The 22,780-nt window shown below is 36.1% G+C and overlaps 2 protein-coding genes across 2 annotated transcripts; both read left to right on the forward strand.

Annotated features, from left to right (window-relative positions):
- Positions 1–363: 363 nt before the first annotated feature.
- On the forward strand, positions 364–559 carry LOC109014058 (40S ribosomal protein S29-like). Its single transcript, XM_018996362.2, has one exon. The coding sequence runs from the start codon at positions 364–366 to the stop codon at positions 532–534; it is 171 nt and encodes a 56-aa protein (XP_018851907.1). The 3' UTR covers positions 535–559.
- An 8,688-nt stretch (positions 560–9,247) lies between these two features.
- LOC109014013 (2-oxoglutarate-dependent dioxygenase DAO-like) lies at positions 9,248–11,295 on the forward strand. Its single transcript, XM_018996314.2, has 3 exons — positions 9,248–9,885; positions 10,006–10,321; positions 10,425–11,295. Exons 1-3 carry the CDS (start codon positions 9,536–9,538, stop codon positions 10,671–10,673), a joined length of 915 nt encoding a protein of 304 aa, XP_018851859.1. The 5' UTR covers positions 9,248–9,535; the 3' UTR covers positions 10,674–11,295.
- The last annotated feature ends 11,485 nt before the right edge of the window (positions 11,296–22,780 follow it).

Genomic DNA, 22,780 nt, shown 5'->3' on the forward strand with positions numbered 1-22,780 from the left:
GAGGAAGAAGCTCGATACTCAATTTCCTACCGCTTGGATTAAAAAGATAATGCAAGCTGATGAGGATGTTGGGAGTTGGCGGTGCCCGTTTTAGTTTCTGAGATACTCAAATTTTCTCAGAAACCAGAAGTGTAGAGGAGAAAATAATTTTCTGCATATAATTGTATTGGACACTCTGCAGTGGAAATGGGCTTGGACGTTTTCCTTCCCGAAATGGGTTCTGTCTGAGGTCGAGGTCGAAGAGCTATTTGAGAGAGAGCTGTTTGAGAGGTGGTGCTGCTGCATTCACTAGGGTTTTCTCAAAGCCTCTTGCTTCTGCAGCTCTCTCCAATTTCCCCTCTCGTTGGGACATAGAACAAGATCATGGGACACTCTAACGTATGGAATTCTCACCTCAAGAACTACGACCCTGGCTCTCGCGTTTGCCGGGTTTGTGGGAATCCCCATGGGTTGATCAGGAAGTACAGCCTCATGTGTTGTAGGCAATGCTTCGATAGCAACACCAAGGAAATTGGCTTCATTAAGTATCGCTGAAGGGTTTTGTCCATCTGTTCCACAAGAGCAAAGGCTTTGGCTGAATCATGATATGATTTGTTGTTTTTTAGTTTGAAGAACCTCTTGATTTTCAGTTTTAGTTCTATGTAATGTTTAAACCTAAGTTCAATGACAAGAGTATGAATTCTTTTGCTTAAAATGTTTGAAGATCATTTACAAATTATCATTTTCTGCTTGATGCCATTGTTTTTCGATCTCATATGTTAGATTTTTCTCATGAGTAATGTAATACTTCTAATTGAGTATAAAAAAAAGAGTGAGTTGTTTGAGAGAGTCGAGGTCACTAGAACACTACAGAGAAGAATGACTAGTGGGTGACGAAGCATAGAGACTTGGAGCCCATCTTGTAAGAGAGAAGCACTAAATTAGGTTCCTATGTTTTTCATCGATAGACTGAAAAATGAAAGGGGAGAGAAAGAGGGAGGAAGAAAGGGAGAAAGTGGGACCAGCTATGTTAGCCGGTTACACAAAGGTTGCACACGCTGGTTGTACGTAGCATTATTGTTATTTATATCCATTAGAACATCTTCTCCTGCCTATCATTAGTGGAAACAAGCCATGCATGAAATTTTAGAAGATCCTCAGCAGCTTGATCAAAGAGATTCTACTGGAATGGTAGGACAAGTTCTCAGTCATAACAAGCACATCAAGCTCATTTATGGAGGTAAACGAGCCGAGCTCGAGCTAATAGTTGGTAGTCAAATCTGGTTTGTTTAATTTTTATTCAAATGCAAGTCCAACTTGAATTTTGCATCGTGTTAGAACTTATGTTCATTAACAACATATTTAATAGAGTTTTGCTACAAATTAGCAACTGTTCACATCATACACCTCACACATCACGTGAATTTTTTTTTTTTTTCGTAAGGTGTGAGATATGGGATGGTGAATAGTAGCTGATAAGAAGAATTTTTCTATTTAATATTGGAGTTAGTTCCAAATTATTCATAAGCTATTTTATTTAGATGAAATAAATTATTTATATTTATTTTAGAACATTATCTACTAGTTTTGACAAACAAATTTTAACTTTTTACTAATATCTTTATAAAGTATATAAATCATTACATTCATAAGGACTCAAATAACATATTTAGTACAAGGAACATAATTTCTTCGAATCTTTTGACATATTATAAAAAATTAAAAATACGAAGTTATTCAAGCTCGTATGAGTTGAGTTGAGTTTTATACGAACTATATCGTTTAATAACTATCATAGTTTTATGTTTACGAACAACTCATTTAATAAACGAATCGACCCCAATTTGAATTTGACCAATCCGATCCTGACTTGTCAAATAATGATTCTAGGGCGAATCATATATATTGGATGTCTTGGATTTGAAACTTCATATTTATAATACTCTTGTGCTCATCAAAGTGGAAAATTTGCTCTTAAATTACTCTTGATTCACTTGCAAGAACCTTCTTGCCAAAAATCTATACACCCATGAGATTAGTCAGAATTTTGTTCTTGGATATCTGTTGGCAATTAAAAATGAATAATTCTACTTATCATTCTCACACACCACAACTATTTTAATTTTTTCATTTTTCATATAACAAATATGTGGTGTATAGATGATATAGTAGAGCAACTCAATTAGTTTAATAAGAAAAAAATAAAAATTTTAAAATATGTAAAATATATAATGTGAGATGATGAGTAACATCCCTCGTTAAAAATACCTCAAGCTCATTTATCATGTGCATCCCTTTGAGTTGAGATTTTGTTTCCAAATAGCTGGTGCTAATTAAAATAAATAAATAAATTAAAAAAAAAAAACTCAATCTCATCTAAACTAAGGACAACAATATCCACCTTTTTTTTTTTGAATCAAAAACATCGAACTTGTATTCATTCTTCTTCAACTGTTACATCTTTATCCTTTTGAACATAGTATTGTATGCCTAAAGGGCCTTCTTCTATACAAATTGTTTCCTCATTTACAAGTAAAGAAGATTTAGCTAGAAAGTGAGCTACACTATTACATTCCCTATAAGTATGTGTGACTGTCCAGTTTGATCTATTCTTCGAATTCCCTTTAATGTCCTCAACCAATTGACCATGCCATTCCCAGCTAGCTTCAGTATCATTCACTGCTTTAATCACACTCAGAGCATCCCCTTCAAAGACCACTTTCAATAGGTTCAAATCTGCACACAATTGCATAGCACGCCAAAGAGCTTGAAACTCAGCTACTAGAGGGGAGGTTACTATCCTCTTCTGAGCACACAGTGAGACCAACAGATCTCCATGCTCATCTCTCATCACTACACCAATCCCCATCCTTCCTTCATTAACTTTTAGTGCAGCATCCCAATTAACCTTCACTTGGTCTTCTATAGGAACCTTCCATCTACATAACTCTCTCTGAGACCTCTCAATCTGGCTCCTGGGATCTTTTTGTTGAGCTTCCTGAAACTGAAGCAGAAAGTCAATGGCTTGTCTAAAAATCACATCAGGCCCTTCAAATTTATTTTCAAAAACAAATATGTTTCGCCTCAACCAAATCCTTCTCAGCACTACTGCCATTAACTCCAAATCTTCTCTTTTCAATTTATTACACCTGTCTGCCCATAGCTCTTGTATATCCTTCTCAGTAGATGCCCATTTCTGCACAGGACTAAGATTATCTGCCCAAACATCCATAGCTCCACCACAGCTCGATAGAGCATGAGAAACTATTTCCTTCTGCATTTTACAGATTTGACAGAAGTAATCTTTAACAATCTTCTTGCAAGACAAGTTAAATTTTGTAGGAAGACAGTTATTCATTACTTTCCAAAGAAACATTTTAACTACACCAGGTACATTTAACTGCCACAACACCTTCCAGTTCTCTGTACAAGCTTTCGATACCTCCCCATTTTCTTTATTTTTCCTGCACAACTCCAGATGATATGCACTTTTGACATCAAACTGACCATTCTTAGTATGGGCCCAAATTAATTTGTCAGGCAAACCTGATGAACTAATAGGTAAACTGCAGACAAGAATTGCCTCTTCTTCATTAAAAATGTCTTTAACCAAATCTGTTTTCCAAGTCTTAGGGCAGGTTTGGGACCTCAAACAAAACACAAAATTCTCATCTCATCTCATCTCATCATTACACATTTTTCAAATCCCCATACAAAATATAATAAACAATTCAACTTTTTTAAATCCCAATACACATTTTTCAAATCCCAAAACAATAATAATATTAAAACTTAATATTTTAAACTTCAAAACAAAACACAAAATTCTCATTTCACCCCCTAAACCTACCCTTAGTAACCCCATCAATAAGTTCTTTGACCTTTGCTTCAGCTACTAGTAAAGTTCTGGGCGTTTGAATTCTGAAAGTAGTCAGTTTTGGTATCCACTTATCTCTCCAGATGTTGATATTCTCCCCATCACCTACTCTCCACACCAACCCCTCCTTTAACAACTCCAAAGAATCCCATAAACTCCTCCAAATAACTGATGGCCTAAACCCCAGCTTTGAAACCAAAATGTCAGAATGCCTAAAGTATTTATCCTTCAGGACCTTTGCAGCCAAGGAGTGAGGATTTGTCAACATTCTCCAACATTGCTTTGCTAGTAAAGCCTTGTTGAAGCTTACAAGTTCTCTAAAGCCCAGTCCTCCACTAGCTTTTGCAACCCCCAATTTTGCCCAGCTCCTCCATTGAATTTTATTCTCGTCCTTTTTGAAGCTCCACCAAAATTTAGACATTTGAGCAGCTATTTCCTGGCATAATTTCTTTGGAAGCTGGAAAACAGTCATATGATATGTTGGGATAGCTTGAATTATAGCCTTTAACAGCACCTCCTTACCTGAGGGTGATAGAAATTGATTTTTCCAATTACTAATCTTCTTCCACACTCGGTCCTTAATGACTCTAAAAGAGTTATATTTTGATCTGCCAACCATACTTGGCAAACCCAAGTATTTTTCACAATTGTTCTCCTGTCTTGCTCCCATTTCTTTCATCATTTTTTTCTCTCATAGAAACATGGACTTTGGGACTGAAGAAGATTGTAGTCTTATGCTTGTTTAAACTCTGACCTGAGCCAGCTTCATAAAGCTCAAGAATGTCATTGACCTTCTTCCATTCCACCCAACTTGCCTTCTCAAAAATAATGCAATCATCTGCAAAAAGTAAGTGAGTGACCCTTATACCCCTTCTAGCAACTGACACCCCTCTCAGTTCTGATCTTCTCTCTGCATTGTTGAGCATTGCACTTAGACTTTCAGCACACAAAAGGAAGAGATAAGGAGATAAGGGATCTCCCTATCTCAGTCCCCTTGTAGGGAGAATAGTCTCACCTGGTCTACCATTTGTTAAAACAGCATAAGATACTGAGGATATACACTCCATTATCAAATCATTCCACCTATCCCCAAATCCCAGCTTCTTCATCACTGCTTCAAGGTAAGACCATTCTACTCTATCATATGCCTTTGAGATATCCAATTTTAAAGCCATGCTGCCATCCTTACTCTTTTGCCTTGTTTGCATAGAATGCAACACTTCATAGGCTGCTACGATATTGTCAGAAATCAACCTCCCAGGAATGAAGGCACTCTGATTTTTTGAAATAATAACATCCATAACTTTCTTCAATCTATTGGCAAGAGTTTTTGCTGCAAGCTTATACACTACATTGCATAAACTTATTGGTCTAAACTCATTAACATTTTTGGGGTCACTCACTTTTGGAATTAAAGCTATATAGGTGTGGTTTAAAGAAGAGACCATCCTTCCACCATTGAGAAAATGAAGCACTGCCCCACACACATCATCACCCACAATATGCCAAAAAGATTGAAAGAAGTATGCCCCAAAACCATCTGGTCCTGGGGATTTTAATGGCCCCATCATCTTCAGAGCCTCCTCTACTTCCTCCCTCATAAAAATCTTCTCCAATGATTCATTCATTTCAACGGTTACCCTTCTCTCTACTGCTTCAAGGCACTTTTCAATCATTTCAACTCTCGGACTAGCAGTTTTATACACCTCAGCAAAATGATCTTTAAAGGCTTTTGCAACTCCATCTTGTTCTAATCTCAAGGTTCCTTTTCTGTCTACAATTTGAGATATTTTACTTCTTTTCTTCCTTTGATTTGCACACTCATGAAAGAACCTTGTGTTTCTATCACCAAGGTTGTACCAGTTTCTCTTGGCCCTTTGTTTCCACATAATATCCTCCTGTTCCATTAACTCTCTCACTTGCTTTTGTAAGCTTTTCAGCTCCTCTACATTATGAGGCCCCAACTCTTCTTGCACTTCCTTAATCCTTCTTGTAATCTGTTCAATCTCTTTTGCTCTCCTTTTATCTTTGCTTTTAAAAAATTTCATCAGAGTCCTGCTACAATAATTCAATCGAGCTTGCACCCTGCTCCCATGGTCATTTATCTGCTGTCCTCTATCCCATTCTGTCTTTATTTTGTCCTCACAGTCCTCCTCTTTAATCCAGCTGGCCTCAAATCTGAACAAAGCCTGCCATCTCCCTTGCATATTGACAGCCCCTTCTAATGACATCAATATAGGCAAATGGTCTGAAGTTCTTACTGGCAAGCCTTCCACTCTTACTTCTTGGAACAACTCCTTCCACTTATTGTTTGCCAAACACCTATCTAACCTCTCTTTTGTAAAGGAGAGGTTAGCATGCCTATTGCTCCATGTAAAGAAACCATTACAGCAGCCTAAATCAAACAGTTGATTATCTTTAACACTTCTCTGAATTGACTCAATTGTGATTCAGGTCTTGGCCTTCCTCCCACCTTTTCATTTTGGCAAAGAATCTCATTGAAATCCCCTACCACACACCAAGGTTCCTGCTCTCTTGGCCTCAAACTTCGTAATAAGTCCCAGGACCACTTCCTTTTTACTGTCTCAGCATACCCATAGAACCCAGTAAATAACCATTTCTTGCTCTTTCCTTCTATTCTGACCTTTGCATTGATGTGCCAAGTAGAGTAATTTTTTATTTTCACTTCCTCATTATTCCTCCAGAACAATGCCAAACCCCCCTTCCTTCCAACAGAATCTACTACAAAACATCCCTCCATCCCAAGTCTTCTCTTCAGAATTTCTACTCTCCCAGCTGTAAGCATAGTTTCAATCAAGAATATCATGTTTGCCTTCTTTTCCTTTGCCATTAAGCAAAGGTCATGAACTGTCCGAGGGTTGCCAAGCCCTCGGCAGTTCCAACTTATAATATTCATAATACCAGGCGGGGTTGCTCAGCAACCACGGCCCTAAATTTCCTTCCTCAACAACTACCTCCTCCATTCTAGCTTTTTTCATTACACCCTCCCCTTTATTCCCTTCCATACTAACAGCATCCCTTTTGTTCAAAGAAAGGGAGTTAGAGATTTTACAAGTATTTGATCTACCTCTGGCTCTTCTCTTCCAACTGCCCCTCCCTCCCCCACGAGAACTCTCCTTATTCTGTACTTCCTCCATAGCCATCACTAAAGTCACATTTCTTTCATTTGAGAAGATGTCCAGATTACTATTGTTTATTTGAGAGTTCTTTTCAACTTCCTGATTTAAATTACCTTCATCAGTCTCACCTATTTGACACACCACATCATTTTCCCCTTCAATCCCAATTCGCACTCCTCCCTTCTCCTCCTCATCCCCCACTTCCACACCTTTCCCCTTCCTCTCCCCATCTCCAAAAGATTCCTCCCTATCCTTTGACCCTGTAAAAGAGCCTTCTGAATCTTCTTTACCTGTTTCACTATTCTTATATTCTTCCCTTCTTTCAAACCATCTTCGATTCCTTGATGGAGCTCTTAGCCAAGTACCATATTGCAATTCCCCACCCTTCATCCCCTGTTTACTCATCTTCCCCTCTCCACATCCTTCCTTATCATGTACAATTCTACCACAATAATAGCAAAATTTTGGTAGTTTTTCATATTCAAAAGGAACCCACATTCTCTTCCCCTCCACTTCTATGGTTCGTCCCCTTGCCAGAGGTTTTTTCAAGTCACAGGAAATTCGAACCCTTAAAACTCTACCCCACGCCAAACCATCCTCATGCACATCAACATCCTTCACAGTCCCAACAGAATCATCAATCTGTTCTCCCATCCCCTTTGTCATACAGCTTAGCGGCAAATTTAACATCTGTATCCAGAAGCATTCTTTATCAAAATTCATCAGATGCAGTTGTGTTTCACCATCATAGTCCTTAATCACGAACAGAAAGTTATCAAAGAGCCATGGGCAGCCACTCATAACTCTCTCATTGTCATTCACCGAAGCAAAGGTAATGATAAAACAGTTTGCCCCAAACTCTTGAAATTCCATTGGTCTCCCTACTGTCCATATTTTCTCCAATGTTGATCTCACAATTTCCTTCCCTATCCTTCTCTCCGAGCAAATTTTCCCAACTACACTTCTCTTTCCTTTATTTTTTATCTTTTCCACAAACCTATAGTTCACACCTATGGGCATATTTTCTTCCTCGCTCAACTTCAATCGTTCCCAAATTCTTGTCACTTCTTCCATACCTTCACCTCTATTCGCCATAGCGTGTAGATACAGCCCTCGCCTCCTTCAGCAGCAGCCCGGAGCAGTAGCAGAAGCAGAAAGCGGACTAACAATATCCACTTGATAAACGGCTTAGATTGCAAATGAACCCCACAGGCGGTCTTTAGCGCCTATCCAAGAAGATGGAAATTTTGAGGAAATGTACGTTTTGATAAGAAATACACATAAATATAATCTCCTCAAATTACCACACCATGCATTTGCGAACACCCTTTTAAATGATAGATTTTAGTAATCACTCCCTTAAAGTTTTTAAAAAATACGCTGCACCCAATTTTTTTCTTGAGAAAGACTAACTTAACCCTAACAATTAAAAAAAAGGAAGTATAAGTATATTAAGTTAAAAATAAATTTAAAACGTAGGAAAGAAAAAGTGACCCAAAAGATATAAAATACTTTATATTTCCTTTTCTATTTATCTATTTTTTTTAAAATTTTTAATGAAGGGTTTTGTCATCCTATTAACGTAAATGATTTTCGATATCACACCGCAAGACAGTAAATATTATTATTCTATTGTTTTAGAGTTTTCAATATCACTCAATAATTTCCCCCAAATCAATTGTCTACTTAGGTACGGTTGAATAATGAAATAAGATTAGATAATTTTAGATGAAAGTTAAATAAAATATTATTATTATTATTTTAAGATTTGAAAAAGTTAAATTATTTATTATATTTTGTATAGAAATTTAAAAAAATTATAATGATAAGATAAAATAAGATGAGATGAGACGAAATAATTTTACTATCAAAACGGAACCTAATTATTTTGTGCTATCACTTGGCTGCTGCTCGTTGGTTAAACCAGAAAGATAATGATAGGCTACTACCCTCTTATTACATTTTTGCTACTTTATAATTTATTTGAAATTTTTATTTATTTTTATTATTTTTTTAAAATATTTTTAATATCTTTAATTATTAAAAAAATTAAAAAAATATACAATTTTATAGATAGTTACAGTAAATAAAAATATATATATATAGTAAGAAATAGTAACACGACCCGTTAACACGATTTAATACTCTGAGGCTCAAACCAGAAGAGAGAGAGGAGGAAAAAAAAAAAAAACCATCCGTTAGGCCAAAAAAGGTTAAACCACAGACGACATTATGTCGCAGACTCTTATCTGTTTCTCCACGTCCATCTTTCTCTTTTAGAGTTCCGTCATAAATTAGCATATGTCGAGAGAAACAAACCCGACAGACGACTCCTTTAAAAAGTTTGCTTTATGCTTGGAAACAGCGTTGTCTTTGTTCCGTTTATAAGTTTGTCGACGTAATCGACAAACACTGAAATTACTTTTTGATCCGTGTCCGCAAGCTTCGGTCATCGCGTTGACGGATTAGGATTGGGTATCGGTGGAAGCATTTTTATTTATATTTGAAGTCGAGAAGAGAAGAGTAAAGAGCACCAAAAATGGCGGAGGGCGGGGATTTCAAGTGTATCCCAGTAATTGATATGCAAGAATTTGAAGGTGTAGAGCAGTATAGGAAACTGAGAGAAGCGTCTGAGGAATGGGGTTGTTTCAGGATCGTCAACCACAATATCCCTGTAGGACTGATGACAGAAATGAAGAAAGTGGTGAGAGATCTGCTTGACCTTCCAATGGAAATCAAAAGGCGCAACACCGATGTGATTGCCGGCAGCGGCTACATGGCACCAAGTGATAAAAATCCTCTTTATGAGGCCTTGGGCCTCTATGATTTGGGATCCCCTCAGGCTCTGCGTGACTTTTGTTCTCAGTTGGGTGCCTCTCCTCACCAAAGGTTTCTTTCATTTCCACCCCATCTTCTGTCTGTTCCGTTCCTGCTAGATAGATGTTCATCCGAAATATCTCTCTGTTTTTTTTTTTCTCAAGTCAACTCAATCGAATATTATATTGGTAGGGAGATACTAGAGATGTACGCTCAAGCAATACATGATTTGGCGCTAGATTTGGGACGAAAGTTGGCAAAAAGCATGGGGTTGTTTAGCGATTTGTTCAAGGATTGGCCTTGCCAGTTTAGGATAAACAAATACAACTTCACTCCCGAAACTGTTGGATCGTCTGGTGTACAAATTCACACAGATTCTGGGTTTCTAACTATACTTCAAGATGATGAAAATGTTGGTGGTCTTGAAGTAATGGACAAATCTGGTGCATTTGTATCGGTCCATCCATGGCCAGGCACCCTCCTAGTCAATCTTGGGGACCTTGCTAAGGTAATCAGGCGATCCCATCTCATATTCCTTTCATTGATCAGCTTGTATAAATTTTAATTCAGAAAACTTATCATTAATACTGTTGGTTGATATGTTGATCAAGGTATGGAGCAATGGAAGGTTTTGTAACTTGAAGCATAGAGTACAGTGCCAAGAAGCTAGCATCAGAGTGTCTATTGCCTCTTTTCTCTTGGGACCGAAGGAGGCAGCGGTTGAAGCCCCACCGGAACTTGTGGATGCCGAACACCCTCGTCTCTACGTCCCTATTACTTACGAAGATTATAGAAAACTCAGAATTGCAAAAAAATTGCAAGCGGGTGAAGCCCTCGAACTGATGCGCGCCCACTCTTGATCGATCATGGCATGCATGCATTCCACCCATAGGCTACCTCTCCAACGCAGGTTCCAGCATGTGCCATGCAGGTTGGGCTAGTGGAATGCCCACCAGGCATGCCATCCAGCGCGTGGCTCCAGCCTAATGCCCAGTCCATCAGCCTGGGCCATGCAACACGCACACATGACTCACCATTAGTAGGCCTTGCATGGCACCAGATCATGCCCATTAGCAAGCCCGTGCATGGCACCATGCCATGCCCATCAGCAAGCCATGTGGTGCCATCGAGCCATGCACCAACCCGAAGACCACCATGCACCATCCTAGCCCATCCTGGGCTCATACATGCCACGACCAACTTGGTCCATGCCACTATGTTATTTCATTTATTTATTTATTTATTTCAAGAGATCTATTGGGAGTTTCCAAATTGTAACTCTTATTAATAAGACCCTTAGTATCTTTTACATCTTTTGGACAATTTCCTTTTGGACGGTTTTGTTCTTGAGATCAATAACTTCGGTGCTTAGCACTTGGGCTCTTTGGAGTGCAATTCGTGAATCCCCAAGGAGAGGATCACACTTTGCAATTCGTGAATAAGTGTGATCCAGTTTATCAATCTTATGAGTATTTTTCATCCATCATCTTGTCTTCCATTTTCTATTCATTGTTCTTATTAATTTGTGAACTTTGTTATTAAAGTGTTCTTGGATTGTTCTTGAGATTGTTTGTGTTGATTTTATGTTCATTGCCGAGACCAGCATAGTGCCTCATTTGATCCATTTAAACACCTAAGTGTCGCCACCTTGAGTGTTTGCCCTAGCCGAAACACACTCATGTTTGAATTCAAATCCAATTTTCGGCTATCACTTGCCTTAATTGGATTTGCCCTAGCCGCCCACCTCCCTTTCCATATTGGGGTTCCTATAATTTAGGAACTCTGGTTGATCATATCCTCTTCCATAACCGGCCATATCCTTTTCTTATTGAAGTTCCAAGATTTTAGGAATCATTCCTAAAATCTCTCAACCAATCAATCAAGCCATCACTTGTGGCCGTCCAACCCTAGCCGCCCAACATCAAACCCTAATCCCATCTTCCATCATCCAACCCTAAACCTAAACCCTAAGTGGCGCCAACCCTAAATTCCATCATTGCCGTGCGCCTCCTTCATCCATTGTAGCCCACACACTCCATCATCTTTCCCATCATTCCACACGCCAATTCAACCCTAAACACTTAACCTCACCTTACCAAAGTTGCCATCTTTGTGACCTTTGTTCGAGAACCAAGCAAGAGAGGAACATGCATTCCGTCATCACAAAGACATCTTAGGCGTGGAGATCATATTGTTTAGGGATTTGACCGAGGTCCCTAACATACCCATAAGCCTCACATTTTGCACACCCACTTAAAAACATATCATTTTACCTTTTTATCCTGTTTTACTTACAAATATGTTTGGAATCATTTTCATCACATGGGTAAAAAGGTAAAATGATATATTTTTAAGTGGGTGTACAGGGTGTGAGACTTATGTTTATAATTTTTCTTTATACTATTATACTATATTTATGTTCGCAGAATTGTTAGATTTGCGAGTTATGTAACTAGCTTGGAAATGAAGGTGAAAAAACAGAGCTTAATTAATCCCGAGCTAAGTTATGTGCATGCATCTCTATGATGGATGCTTGGTGTTAATGGTATTAATAAAACTGGTACAAGGATGATTGGAACGGTTTGGATTAATGCTCAAGTAGTATAAGGCCCGTTTGGATTTGGAAAATGTTTCATCTTATCTCATCATTGCAACTTTACTAAATTCTCATATAAAATATAATAAACAATTCAACTTTTTCAAATCTCAAAATAATAATAATATTAAAAAATAATATTCTACCAATATTTTTTTTAACTTTTATCTTTCATCTAAAACCATCTCATCTCATCTCTAAATCCAAATCTGCCCTAATTCGAGTGGTCGACACTTTGTAATAATTTAATGTATGTGTAAATATAATTTATGATTGGCTAGGATTAGATGAGTCTGCATTTAAATTTGAATTATGGATAAGTATAATTTTAAATAGGACTTTAGGATTGCATCCAATAAAGATGAGTATTTATTCGATAAGGATAAGTGTTTGAATTGTAACTCTTATCAAATTTTGTTTAGATTATAATATAAGAGTTTACAAGAGTCATATGTATATTTTGAGTCTAAGAGTCAGTTGAAGAGATAAAGATGTAAACTTTATTGAAGAAACTGAAGCTGCTTTGCACTTGATGCAATCCAGAAGAAGTGATTGAGTCCGATATGTTCGCAAATAGTGAGCAACGTATCTGACTGAGATTTTGGATAAACCTGTTAACAGAGTCTTCCTCCAAACCAATCACAACATTGCCTATTTGTAGAAGAGTCGGCCAAGCATTTCAGAAAACATACTTGAACAACACATATTCATAAGTATTGAGAGCTTGAAGATCTGGGTAGAACTTCAAGAGAAATTCTTGAGAGAATGATTTTCCAAAAAGCTAAGTCCGTGGGATTAAGTGAGAGCATACTTTAAGGGAGAGTTGCCGTATTCAAATTCCACCACTGAAGGTTCCAGTAGGAAAGAAAAAAATTGGAGAGTATCAGAAGTTCTGACTACCTATTGCAGTAGAATATATGTGGGTCCCTATCTTGGGTAAACGTGTCTAGTTACAAAAGTTTTGTAAACATTTTACTTGTAATACTCTCAATCAATAAAATTGGCTTTCCTGACTTTGGTTGCTCTGTAGAGTTTTACCTTTGAGGAGTCTTTCAAAGGGTTTCCCTTCGTAATTAAATTATTGTGTTAATACTCTTAATATTTTATATTGGTTTCTAATCCGTGCTAATAGCTTTTGTTTAGCATTAACGTGCATAATCAGGGGTACTTGGGTAATTTCAATTGACATCAAAGCGTGGTTCACTCAATCTTGATCCATTCCCCTAGAAGATCATGGCGTCACTGTCATCACCACCACATTTTGATAGTACTATGCCTACTGGAAGGTAAAGATGAGAGCGTTTCTAAAGTCGCTTGATGAGAAAGTCTGGCTAATCGTGAATTCATAATGGACAAGGCCAACAATACCTATAGAAGAGTGGACCAAAGAACAATCAAGCAGTTGTAATTGGAGCAACAAAGGTCTAAATGCTATTTTCATGGTAGTTTCTCCTGATGAATTCAATAGAATTTTCATGTGTGAGACATCCAAGGATGATTGAGATATTTTGGAAACCACATATTAAGGGACCAAAATGGTGAAAAATTCCAAATTTGAAATGTCGACCTCAAAGTTTGAGGAGGTAAAAATGCTGGAAGGTGAGACTCTTAATGAGTTTCATGCTACACTAAATGATATTGTTAATTCTAGGTACAATCTCGATAAGAAGGTGGAGGAGGAGGCACGACTTTTAATGATATTCTCTGCCTGAAAGGTTTCGACTAAAGGTGACAGCCATAGAAGAAAGCAATGATTTAGATACAATTTGGGTAGAAGAACTGGTAGCACTGTTTAGAATTTTGTACCGTACCGGCCGGTATTACCGATATTTGCCGTACCGGCTGTTGGGCCGGTACAAGTACCACGTACGTTTCGTACTGGCCAAAATACCGGCCGATATCGATCGTACCGGCCTCAATTTCGGCCTTCATTTTTTTTTTCAATTTTTCAAACTACAAGCTTATTTTTTTTATCCCCAATTCAGACTAGACTATTTATAATTTATATATATATATGTATTTATATATAATTTATTCATATGTAGACTATTATTTTGGAATATAATGTATATATATATGTATATAGAATTTATTCATATATAAACTATTATTTTGGAATATAATTTATATATATAATTTATTCATATATCGACTATCCTGAAACGGTATCGGTACCGAAATATTTCGTTCTAGTACCTTGACCGATACGACTTCCGGTAGGGTATTCAAAACATTGACTAGTAGGTTTTTTGCAAACTTATGAATCTACTATTCCACAACAAGAGAAAGGTAAATCCATTGCACTCAAAACTACTAAGAAAGAAAATTAGTCTGATGATGAAAATCTGTGTAATATTGACATAGCTCTTGTAGCCAGAAAATTAAAAAATTCATGTTAAATAAAAATAATTCTGGTAAGTTAAAAAAAATGTAAGAATTTCACTAAAAAGAATGAATTTGAAAAGTGGAATAAAGACAAAATCGAGTTTAAAGATAAAAGTCCAATGTCATAAATGCTTTGGTTTTGGTCACATAAGAATGAAGTGTTTAAATTTTAAAAGAATGATAAAAGTTTTGAATACTACTCTAAGTGATGATTCTGACTCTAAAAGTTCAGATACATCATCTGATAATGAAACGATCTATATTGCTTTCTCTGTCTCTGTTACTGATTGTGCTGACACGAGCAAACCACGTGCTGACGACATCGTTGTTGTTTGTGATACTAACTATGATATTGCCACATAAGTTACTGATTATGAATTAATTGTTCATGAAGCATATGAGTACTTATATGAAGAGTTTGTGAAAATCTAAAAGGTAAATAAAAAGCTGTACAAAAACCTAACTAACATAGAGAATGAGAAAAACAATTTGGTGGAGGCATTGAAAGTGACGGAACTAGAAGTGACAAAACTACGCACACAGAAAGAGGTACTGGAAAAGAGGTTGGCAGCTTGTCAGGAAGTCAAAGAAAAGACTTCCACTCAAAAACTTAATGAACTACTGAAAGTTCAAAGAGATAGTTCCGATCGCATAGGGTTAGGATACAATACTTCCAAAGATTCACATCATTAAGCATCTAGTGCCTCTACCTTGGTAAAATGAAGTAATGTAGAAAATGTCTCAAAAAAACCTGTGAACAAAGACAAGTCAATAATGACTTCTCTAGTTAAGCTCAAAGGTATGTTTGCCCCTATTTATCATTATTGTGGAATAATTGAACACACTAGAACAAATTACTTTAGACTTAAAAAAGAGAAATAAAAAAGAAATAGAAATAAGTTTTCGAGCAATGATACAAACCTAAAAATTAAGGTGGACAAATTGAGCAATCAAATAAACACCCTAGATAAGAAGCTTGGTGAACCATTCGAATTGTGTTTTCCTACAAACATGAATAAAACTAATATCAAGACTAAGTGGGAAGTGAAAGAAAATGTCGTATATCTAGTAGCACACACAACACTCAAAGCTATGGACACTAGCATGTAGTATATGGACAGTGCTTGTTCCAGACATATGACATGAGACAAAGGGTTGCTTAAGAAGGTTGAGTCCATCAGTGGAGCTTTTGGTGATGGAAGTACAATAACAATGGAAAGAAAAAGAAGTGTAGATGTTCCGGATTTACCTACTCTTCATAATGTTCTTTTTGTTAATGGTCTCAAGGTCAATCTGTCAAGTATTAGTCAGTTTTGTGATGATCATCTTTCTGTGAAGTTCTCAAATAATAAATTCAAAGTCTACAATATGATGGAAAATGGATCTTGAAGGCACCAAGACTACTGACAACTGCTATGGAGTTTTTCCTATGAACACGATGCATTGTCACAGAGTAGAGCTAGATGAAACTGAGTTGTGGCACTACCGTCTAAGCCATATCAACTATAGGGACATGCAAAAAATCTCTAAGAAAGAAGTTATATGTGGACTACCCAAAATTTTAAAAAACAAGAAGATGGTGTGCGGAGCCTATCAGGAAGGAAAGCATACCAAGGCACAACACAAGAAAATAGTTGATATTCTGACCTCAAGATAACTTGAGCTGTTATACATGAATTTGATGGGTCCTACTCAGACTGAGAGTCTCGGCGGAAAGAAATATATAATGGTCATCGTGGATGACTACTCAAGATATACATAGATTATTCTGTTGAGAGACAAAACATAAATCTTTGACTGTGCGAAGAAACTGTTCAAATGACGACAAACAGAGAAGAATTCCTCTATCTCCTGTATTTGTAGTGATCATGGGAGAGAATTTCAAAATACTAATTTCTCTTCTTTTTGTGATGAACAAGGGATACATCAAGAGTTCTCAGCCTCAATCACTCCACAACAAAATTGAATTATGGAGAGGAAAAATATGGCAATATAAGAGATGGCCCGCACCATGCTGAGTAACAAAAAGTTGGCGTTATACTTTTTGTGGAGAAGCTGTCAACACTACTGAATACATAATGAACCATGTATGGTACGTTTGGATAGTGAGAAGTCTTGAGAAGTGTTGAGAATGTTTGTGAATAGTTATGAGTAGCGATTGGAGTGAGTTTGTAGGTCCCATTGAGAGTATTTTGAGTTGTTTGGATGTGTGAAGTATGTTGAGTTGTTGACTTTTGAGTAGGTAGTTGAAAAATGTGTGGGTCTCATAAATATTATAGTGATTTTATTTTTAGTAATAAATATTATAATGATTTTATTATAGTGATTTTTTAATATTAATAAATATTGTAGTGATTTTATTTTACTTTTATATATAATAATGATAAATATTATAATGATTTGATAAATATTATAATGATTTTATTTATATATAATAGTGATAAATATTATAGTAATGTTATTTTTTATTTATATATTATAGTGATTTTATTTTTAATTTATATATAATAGTGATAAATATTATAGTATTTTATTTTTAATTTATATATAATAGTGATTTTATTTTTTATTTATATATTTTAGTGATTTTATTTTTTATTTATATATAATAGAGATAAATATTATAATGATTTTATTTTTTATTTATATATTATAGTGATTTTATTTTTTATTTATATATTATAGCGATTTTATTTTTTATTTATATATAATAGTGATAAATATTTTTTATTTATATATTATAGTGATTTTATTTTTTATTTATATATAATAATGATAAGTATTATAGAATGTTTGTGAATAGTTATGAGTAGAGATTGAAGTGAGTTTGTGGGTCCCATTTAGAGTATTTTAAGTTGTTTGGCATGTGAAGTATTTTCAAAAGTACGAGAATACTTGAAAAGTGTTGAGAGTAGTTTGGTACCCAAACATACCCGTAGTCTTTCGTCCAAGCACCAAACTCACTCCCTATGAGTCATGGAATAAAAAGAAACCCACGGTAAAGTACTTTAAGGTGTTCAGGAGTACTTGCTACATTCTGAAAGACAGAGAGAATGCCCACAAATTCGATAGCAAGAGTGATAAATGAATATTTCTGGGACATTCATCAAATTTCAAAGCCTACAGGGTTTACAATCTATGAACTAAAACAGTGATGGAGTCAGTCAATGTAGTTGTGGATGACAACTCTAAAGAGATGACCAAGACGAAACTTGACAACCTTATTGAGAAGGCTGAAGAAAACTCAACCGATCAAAATGACACAGATCCAGTAGAACCTGCTACACCAAGCTCAGTTTCACACTATGAAAAAGAGCCATCTACAAGAATCAACCACAATCATCCAAAAGAGAACATTCTTGGAGAATTGGATGAAGGTATGAGATTAATAAAACGTGTTTTAAATCAAGTCTCATACGTTTGCTATTTGTCTTAAGTTGAACCTAAAAATGTGGAAGAAGCCTTACAAGATGAAAGCTGGGTTAACGCCATGCAGGAGGAATTGCACCAATTCACTCGAAATCAATTATGGGAGCTAGTTCCAAGACCTAAAGATCACAACATCATTGGAACAAAGTGGATCTTCAAAAACAGGTCAGACAAATATGGAACCATTGTTCGAAACAAGGCCAAACTGGTAGCATAAGGATACACCCAAGTTGAAGGAATTGAATTTGACTAGACCTTTGCATTAGTAGCTCGTTTGGAATCTGTTCGGAAATTGTTAGTAATTGCAAGCCATTTAAATTTTAAGATTTATTAAATGGATGTTAACAGTGCTTTTTTAAATGGCAAACTCAATAAAGAAGTATATGTAGAACGACCAAAGAGATTTTCTAATCACTTGTTTCCTGACCATGTTTTCAGGTTGAAGAAAACTCTTTATAGATTGGAGCAAATACCTCGAGCATGGAATGAGAGACTAATGAAATACTTGCTTGAAAATAACTTCGTAAGAGGTCAAGCTGATGAAACACCTTTTTTAAGAAAATTTGGTAAGTATCTACTTATTGCTCAAATTTATGTAGATGACATTGTGTTTGGTTTCACTCTTGACAAACTCTCACAAGATTTTTCCAAAGAAACGAAAAATGAGTTGGAAATGAGTATGATTGGAGAATTAAATTCCTTCCTTGGGATTCAAATTAAACAAACTGAAGGTGGGATTTTTATTTCGCAATCTAAATATGCCAAAGATCTTCTTAAGAGATTTGGCATGAAAGGAAAGACACATGCTCGCACTCCGATGATCACCTCGGTTAAAATATGTTCGGATTCTATAGGTAAAAATGTTGATCCTACTTTGTATAGAAGCGTGATAGGAAGTCTTCTTTACATTACTGCTAGCAGACCTGGCATTACTTTTAGTGTAGGTGTTTGTGCACAATTTCAGGTTAATCCTGAAGAATCACACCTCACGGCAGTAAATAGAATCTTGAAATACTTGAGTGCTACTGTTGACTATGGCATATGGTATTCAAAAGATTCAAATCTGAGTTTGGTTGGCTATTCTGATTCTGACTGAGCTGGTTATGCTGAAGACAAAAAAAGCACCACAGGTGGTTGTTTTTGTGTTGATAGTAATTTGGTAGCATGGATGAGCAAGAAGCAAAACTCCATCTCTTTGTCCACTGTTGAAGTCGAATACATTACGGCTGATAGTTGTTGCACTCAACTTCTTTGGATAAAAAAGATGCTTGAGGACTATGGGTTCTCTCAAGTTATTATGACTGTCTATTGTGACAATTCAAGTGCAATTAGTATCTCGAAGAACCCTGTGCAACACTTAAGAACCAAGCACATAGATATAAGATATCACTTCATAAGAGACTAGGTTGAAACAAATGTAGTGTCTCTGGAACACGTTAACACTGAACATCAACTGGCCGATTTGTTCACTAAACCTTTAGATGGTCTAAGTTTTGAATTTCTAAGGAAAGCCATTGATGTGTGTGACATTCCCTAATTTTTTTTTTCTAATAATAATAAAAAAGGGTGCTTGTTTTGTTTGTTTCTTCAAAAACTTCATATTGTTATCATTCTGCAAGGTACAAATATTATGGGTGTCCTGAATCTTTGAGCTTTGTGACTCCACCAATTCATTTGAGTCTATTTGGCTATTTTTCTCGATGTTGTCATCTTCCACCCTATGTTGTGTTGGTCCTGTGCTTAGGTTTAGATATTTTCCTCATCTGGTAAAAATCTCTCAACATTTATGTGCTTTATGGATAATTTTCTAGAAACACGTGTGTGATTAGATTAATTTTTTTTAGGAATTATCTTCACATTCTTGGCCCTGTTACGTCGATATTTTGGGAGAAAAGTGAATCTGGTTACCTATTTATCATACTTAGAAAGAATTTTTTTTGCAGATGAAATACAAGTTGATTGCAAAGAAAGCTAAATTTGATAGCAAAGCACCTCCAATACATTCCTTTAGTGAGGAAGAATCTGACTCTCATGTGAGAATTCCAAAGAACTCTCCTAAAAAATTCAAGGCAACAGATAAAAGATCTATCACTTCTAAACGAGTGGGGAGTGTATCAAAGACTTCTACCAAAGGATTAAAACCACCAAAGTTTGTAAGTGAGGAAGCAGAGACAGCCTATAAGACTGTATTTTCAAGAGGTATGTTCTTTGAGAACGAGAGGTAACTCTAAGTGATATGAATGACTTTATATTTGAATTTATTGCTCACATATTTGCTGATAGAGGATGCGAGAAAATTAATAAGGGAGCTCCTGCCCCCTATATTGAAATTGAAAGGAAATTTTATGCTAACTCTTTACTGAGTATAGACAATAATTTCATTACATCCACTGTTAGGAGTGTTGACATGATCATAACTCCCGAGATTATTAGAGTTCTATGAACTCCCTAGTGTGGATAACCCAGGTTTTCCATACAAGGATATGTGGACCCCATCAAAAGTCCAAATGAAAGATTTGTTTGCTGGGTCCAACGCACCAGCATTGCAACCGAAGACTCATAGACTCTCTATGAAGTCAATGCTCCCTGAATATAGATTCATTGCCAAAGTTGTATTGAAAAATCTTTAGCCCATCACTAGGCATACCGAGCTGACAATTGAAGAAGCCCAGTTTATGCATGCTCTAGTTAAAGGTGTATCTATATATATATTTCCTCCCATATTATTGATGTTCTTTCCGTGTACCTATATATATTTCCTCCCATATTATTGATGTTCTTTCCAAGGCCAAGGCTAACATGGCAGATAAGGAAAATCTGTCATTTGGAGGTCTCATTACGTAGTTGGCCAGAAATGTTAAAGTTCCTTTAAGGAGCACAAAGGCCACAGTAAAGATGTACGGGAAGATCTCCTCTAAAATGGTCACCAAGTCAGAAGTTGTGGTTAGTGGAAAGAAAAAAAGCCACGTTGAGGCATCCACATCTTCCCATCCTGCCCTAGGACAATCCACCGAAGTGCTTGAACAACTTCAGATTTTGTAGTCAAAATTTGATTTTTTTGTAGATAAATGGGAAGAAAAAATGGAAAAAATGAAAAAAAATGCTACCAGACCTACAAGACGAGTCAAAGAAGGTGAATGATAGGCTGCAGCAAGTTGTTATGGAAGTGGATCAGATTCTGAAGACAGTAAATCCACCTGAAGAAGAAGAAAAATCAGATTCTAACTGATGCTGGCAACACATAGGGGATATGAGATGAATCTGTAAACAGAGGGAGCAGCTGGGCAGTGCTGACAGAATGCGGACACCACCACCACCTTTTATTATTTTTTGAAAAGTTTCTTTTGGTTTGCATATTGAACAATGATTTGCTTTTCTTATTTTGATTTCACTTACTACATTAAGTTGATATGTGTGTAGTTACGTTAAGACTCATTGTGATGCTTCAAATATTTTGCCTATGATGAATTTTTTTTGTTTGATATGAAGTATAACTTTCAATATGAGATTTTTGCTAGTGGTTTGGTTAGTTGTTTTTGCAGGTTTAAATCACATTCATCCAATATATGTTTTTGTCATCAATTAGCCAAAGGGGGAGATTGTAAATATAATTTATGATTGGCTAGGATTAGATGAGTCTACATTTAAATTCAAATTATGGATGAATGTAAATTTAAATATGACTCTAGGATTGCATCCGTTAAGGATAAGTATTTATTCGATAATAATAAGTATTTGAATTGGAACTCTTATCAAATCTTATTTATATTATAAGATAAGAGTTTACAAGAGTCATATGTATATTTCGAGTCTAAGAGTCAGTTGAAGAGATAAAGATGCAAGTTTTATTAAAGAAACCAAAACGGCTTTGAACTCGATGCAATCTAAAAGAAGTGATCTAGTACGAGATGCTCGCAAATAGTGAGCAACATATTTGACTGAGATTCTGGATAAACCTGTCAGCGGAGTCATTCTCCAAATCAATCACAACATTGCCTATTTGTAGAGGAGCTGGTTGAGGGTTTCAGAAAACATACTTGAACAACACATATTCACAAGTATTGAGAGCTTGAAGATCTAGGTAGAACTTCAAGAGATTGTGCAAGAGAAAGTTCTTGAGAGAAGGATTTTCCAAAAAGCTTAGTCCATAGGATTGAGTGAGAGCATATTCAATGGGGAGTTGCTGTGTTTAAGTTCAACCACTGGAGGTTCTAGTAGGAAAGACAAATATTAGAGAGTGTCAGAAGTTCTAACTACCTACTGTGGTAGAAGACAAGCAGGTCGCGTGTCTTGGGTAAACGTGTCTAGTTACAAAAATTTGTGAACATTTTACTTGTCATACTCTCAATCAATAAAATTGATTTTCCTAAGTTTGGTTGCCCTGTAAGGTTTTATCTTTGAGGAGTCTTTCAAAGGGTTTCACTTCGTAACCAAATTATTGTGTTAATGCTCTTAATATTTTATATTGGTTACTAATCTATGCTAATAGCTTTTGTTTAACATTAACGTGCAAAATCAGGGATACTTGAATAATTTCAGTATGTTAATGATATAAAT

The sequence above is a fragment of the Juglans regia genome, chromosome 14, assembly GCF_001411555.2.
Source record: "Juglans regia cultivar Chandler chromosome 14, Walnut 2.0, whole genome shotgun sequence".
In the NCBI taxonomy this organism is placed as follows: Eukaryota; Viridiplantae; Streptophyta; class Magnoliopsida; order Fagales; family Juglandaceae; genus Juglans; species Juglans regia.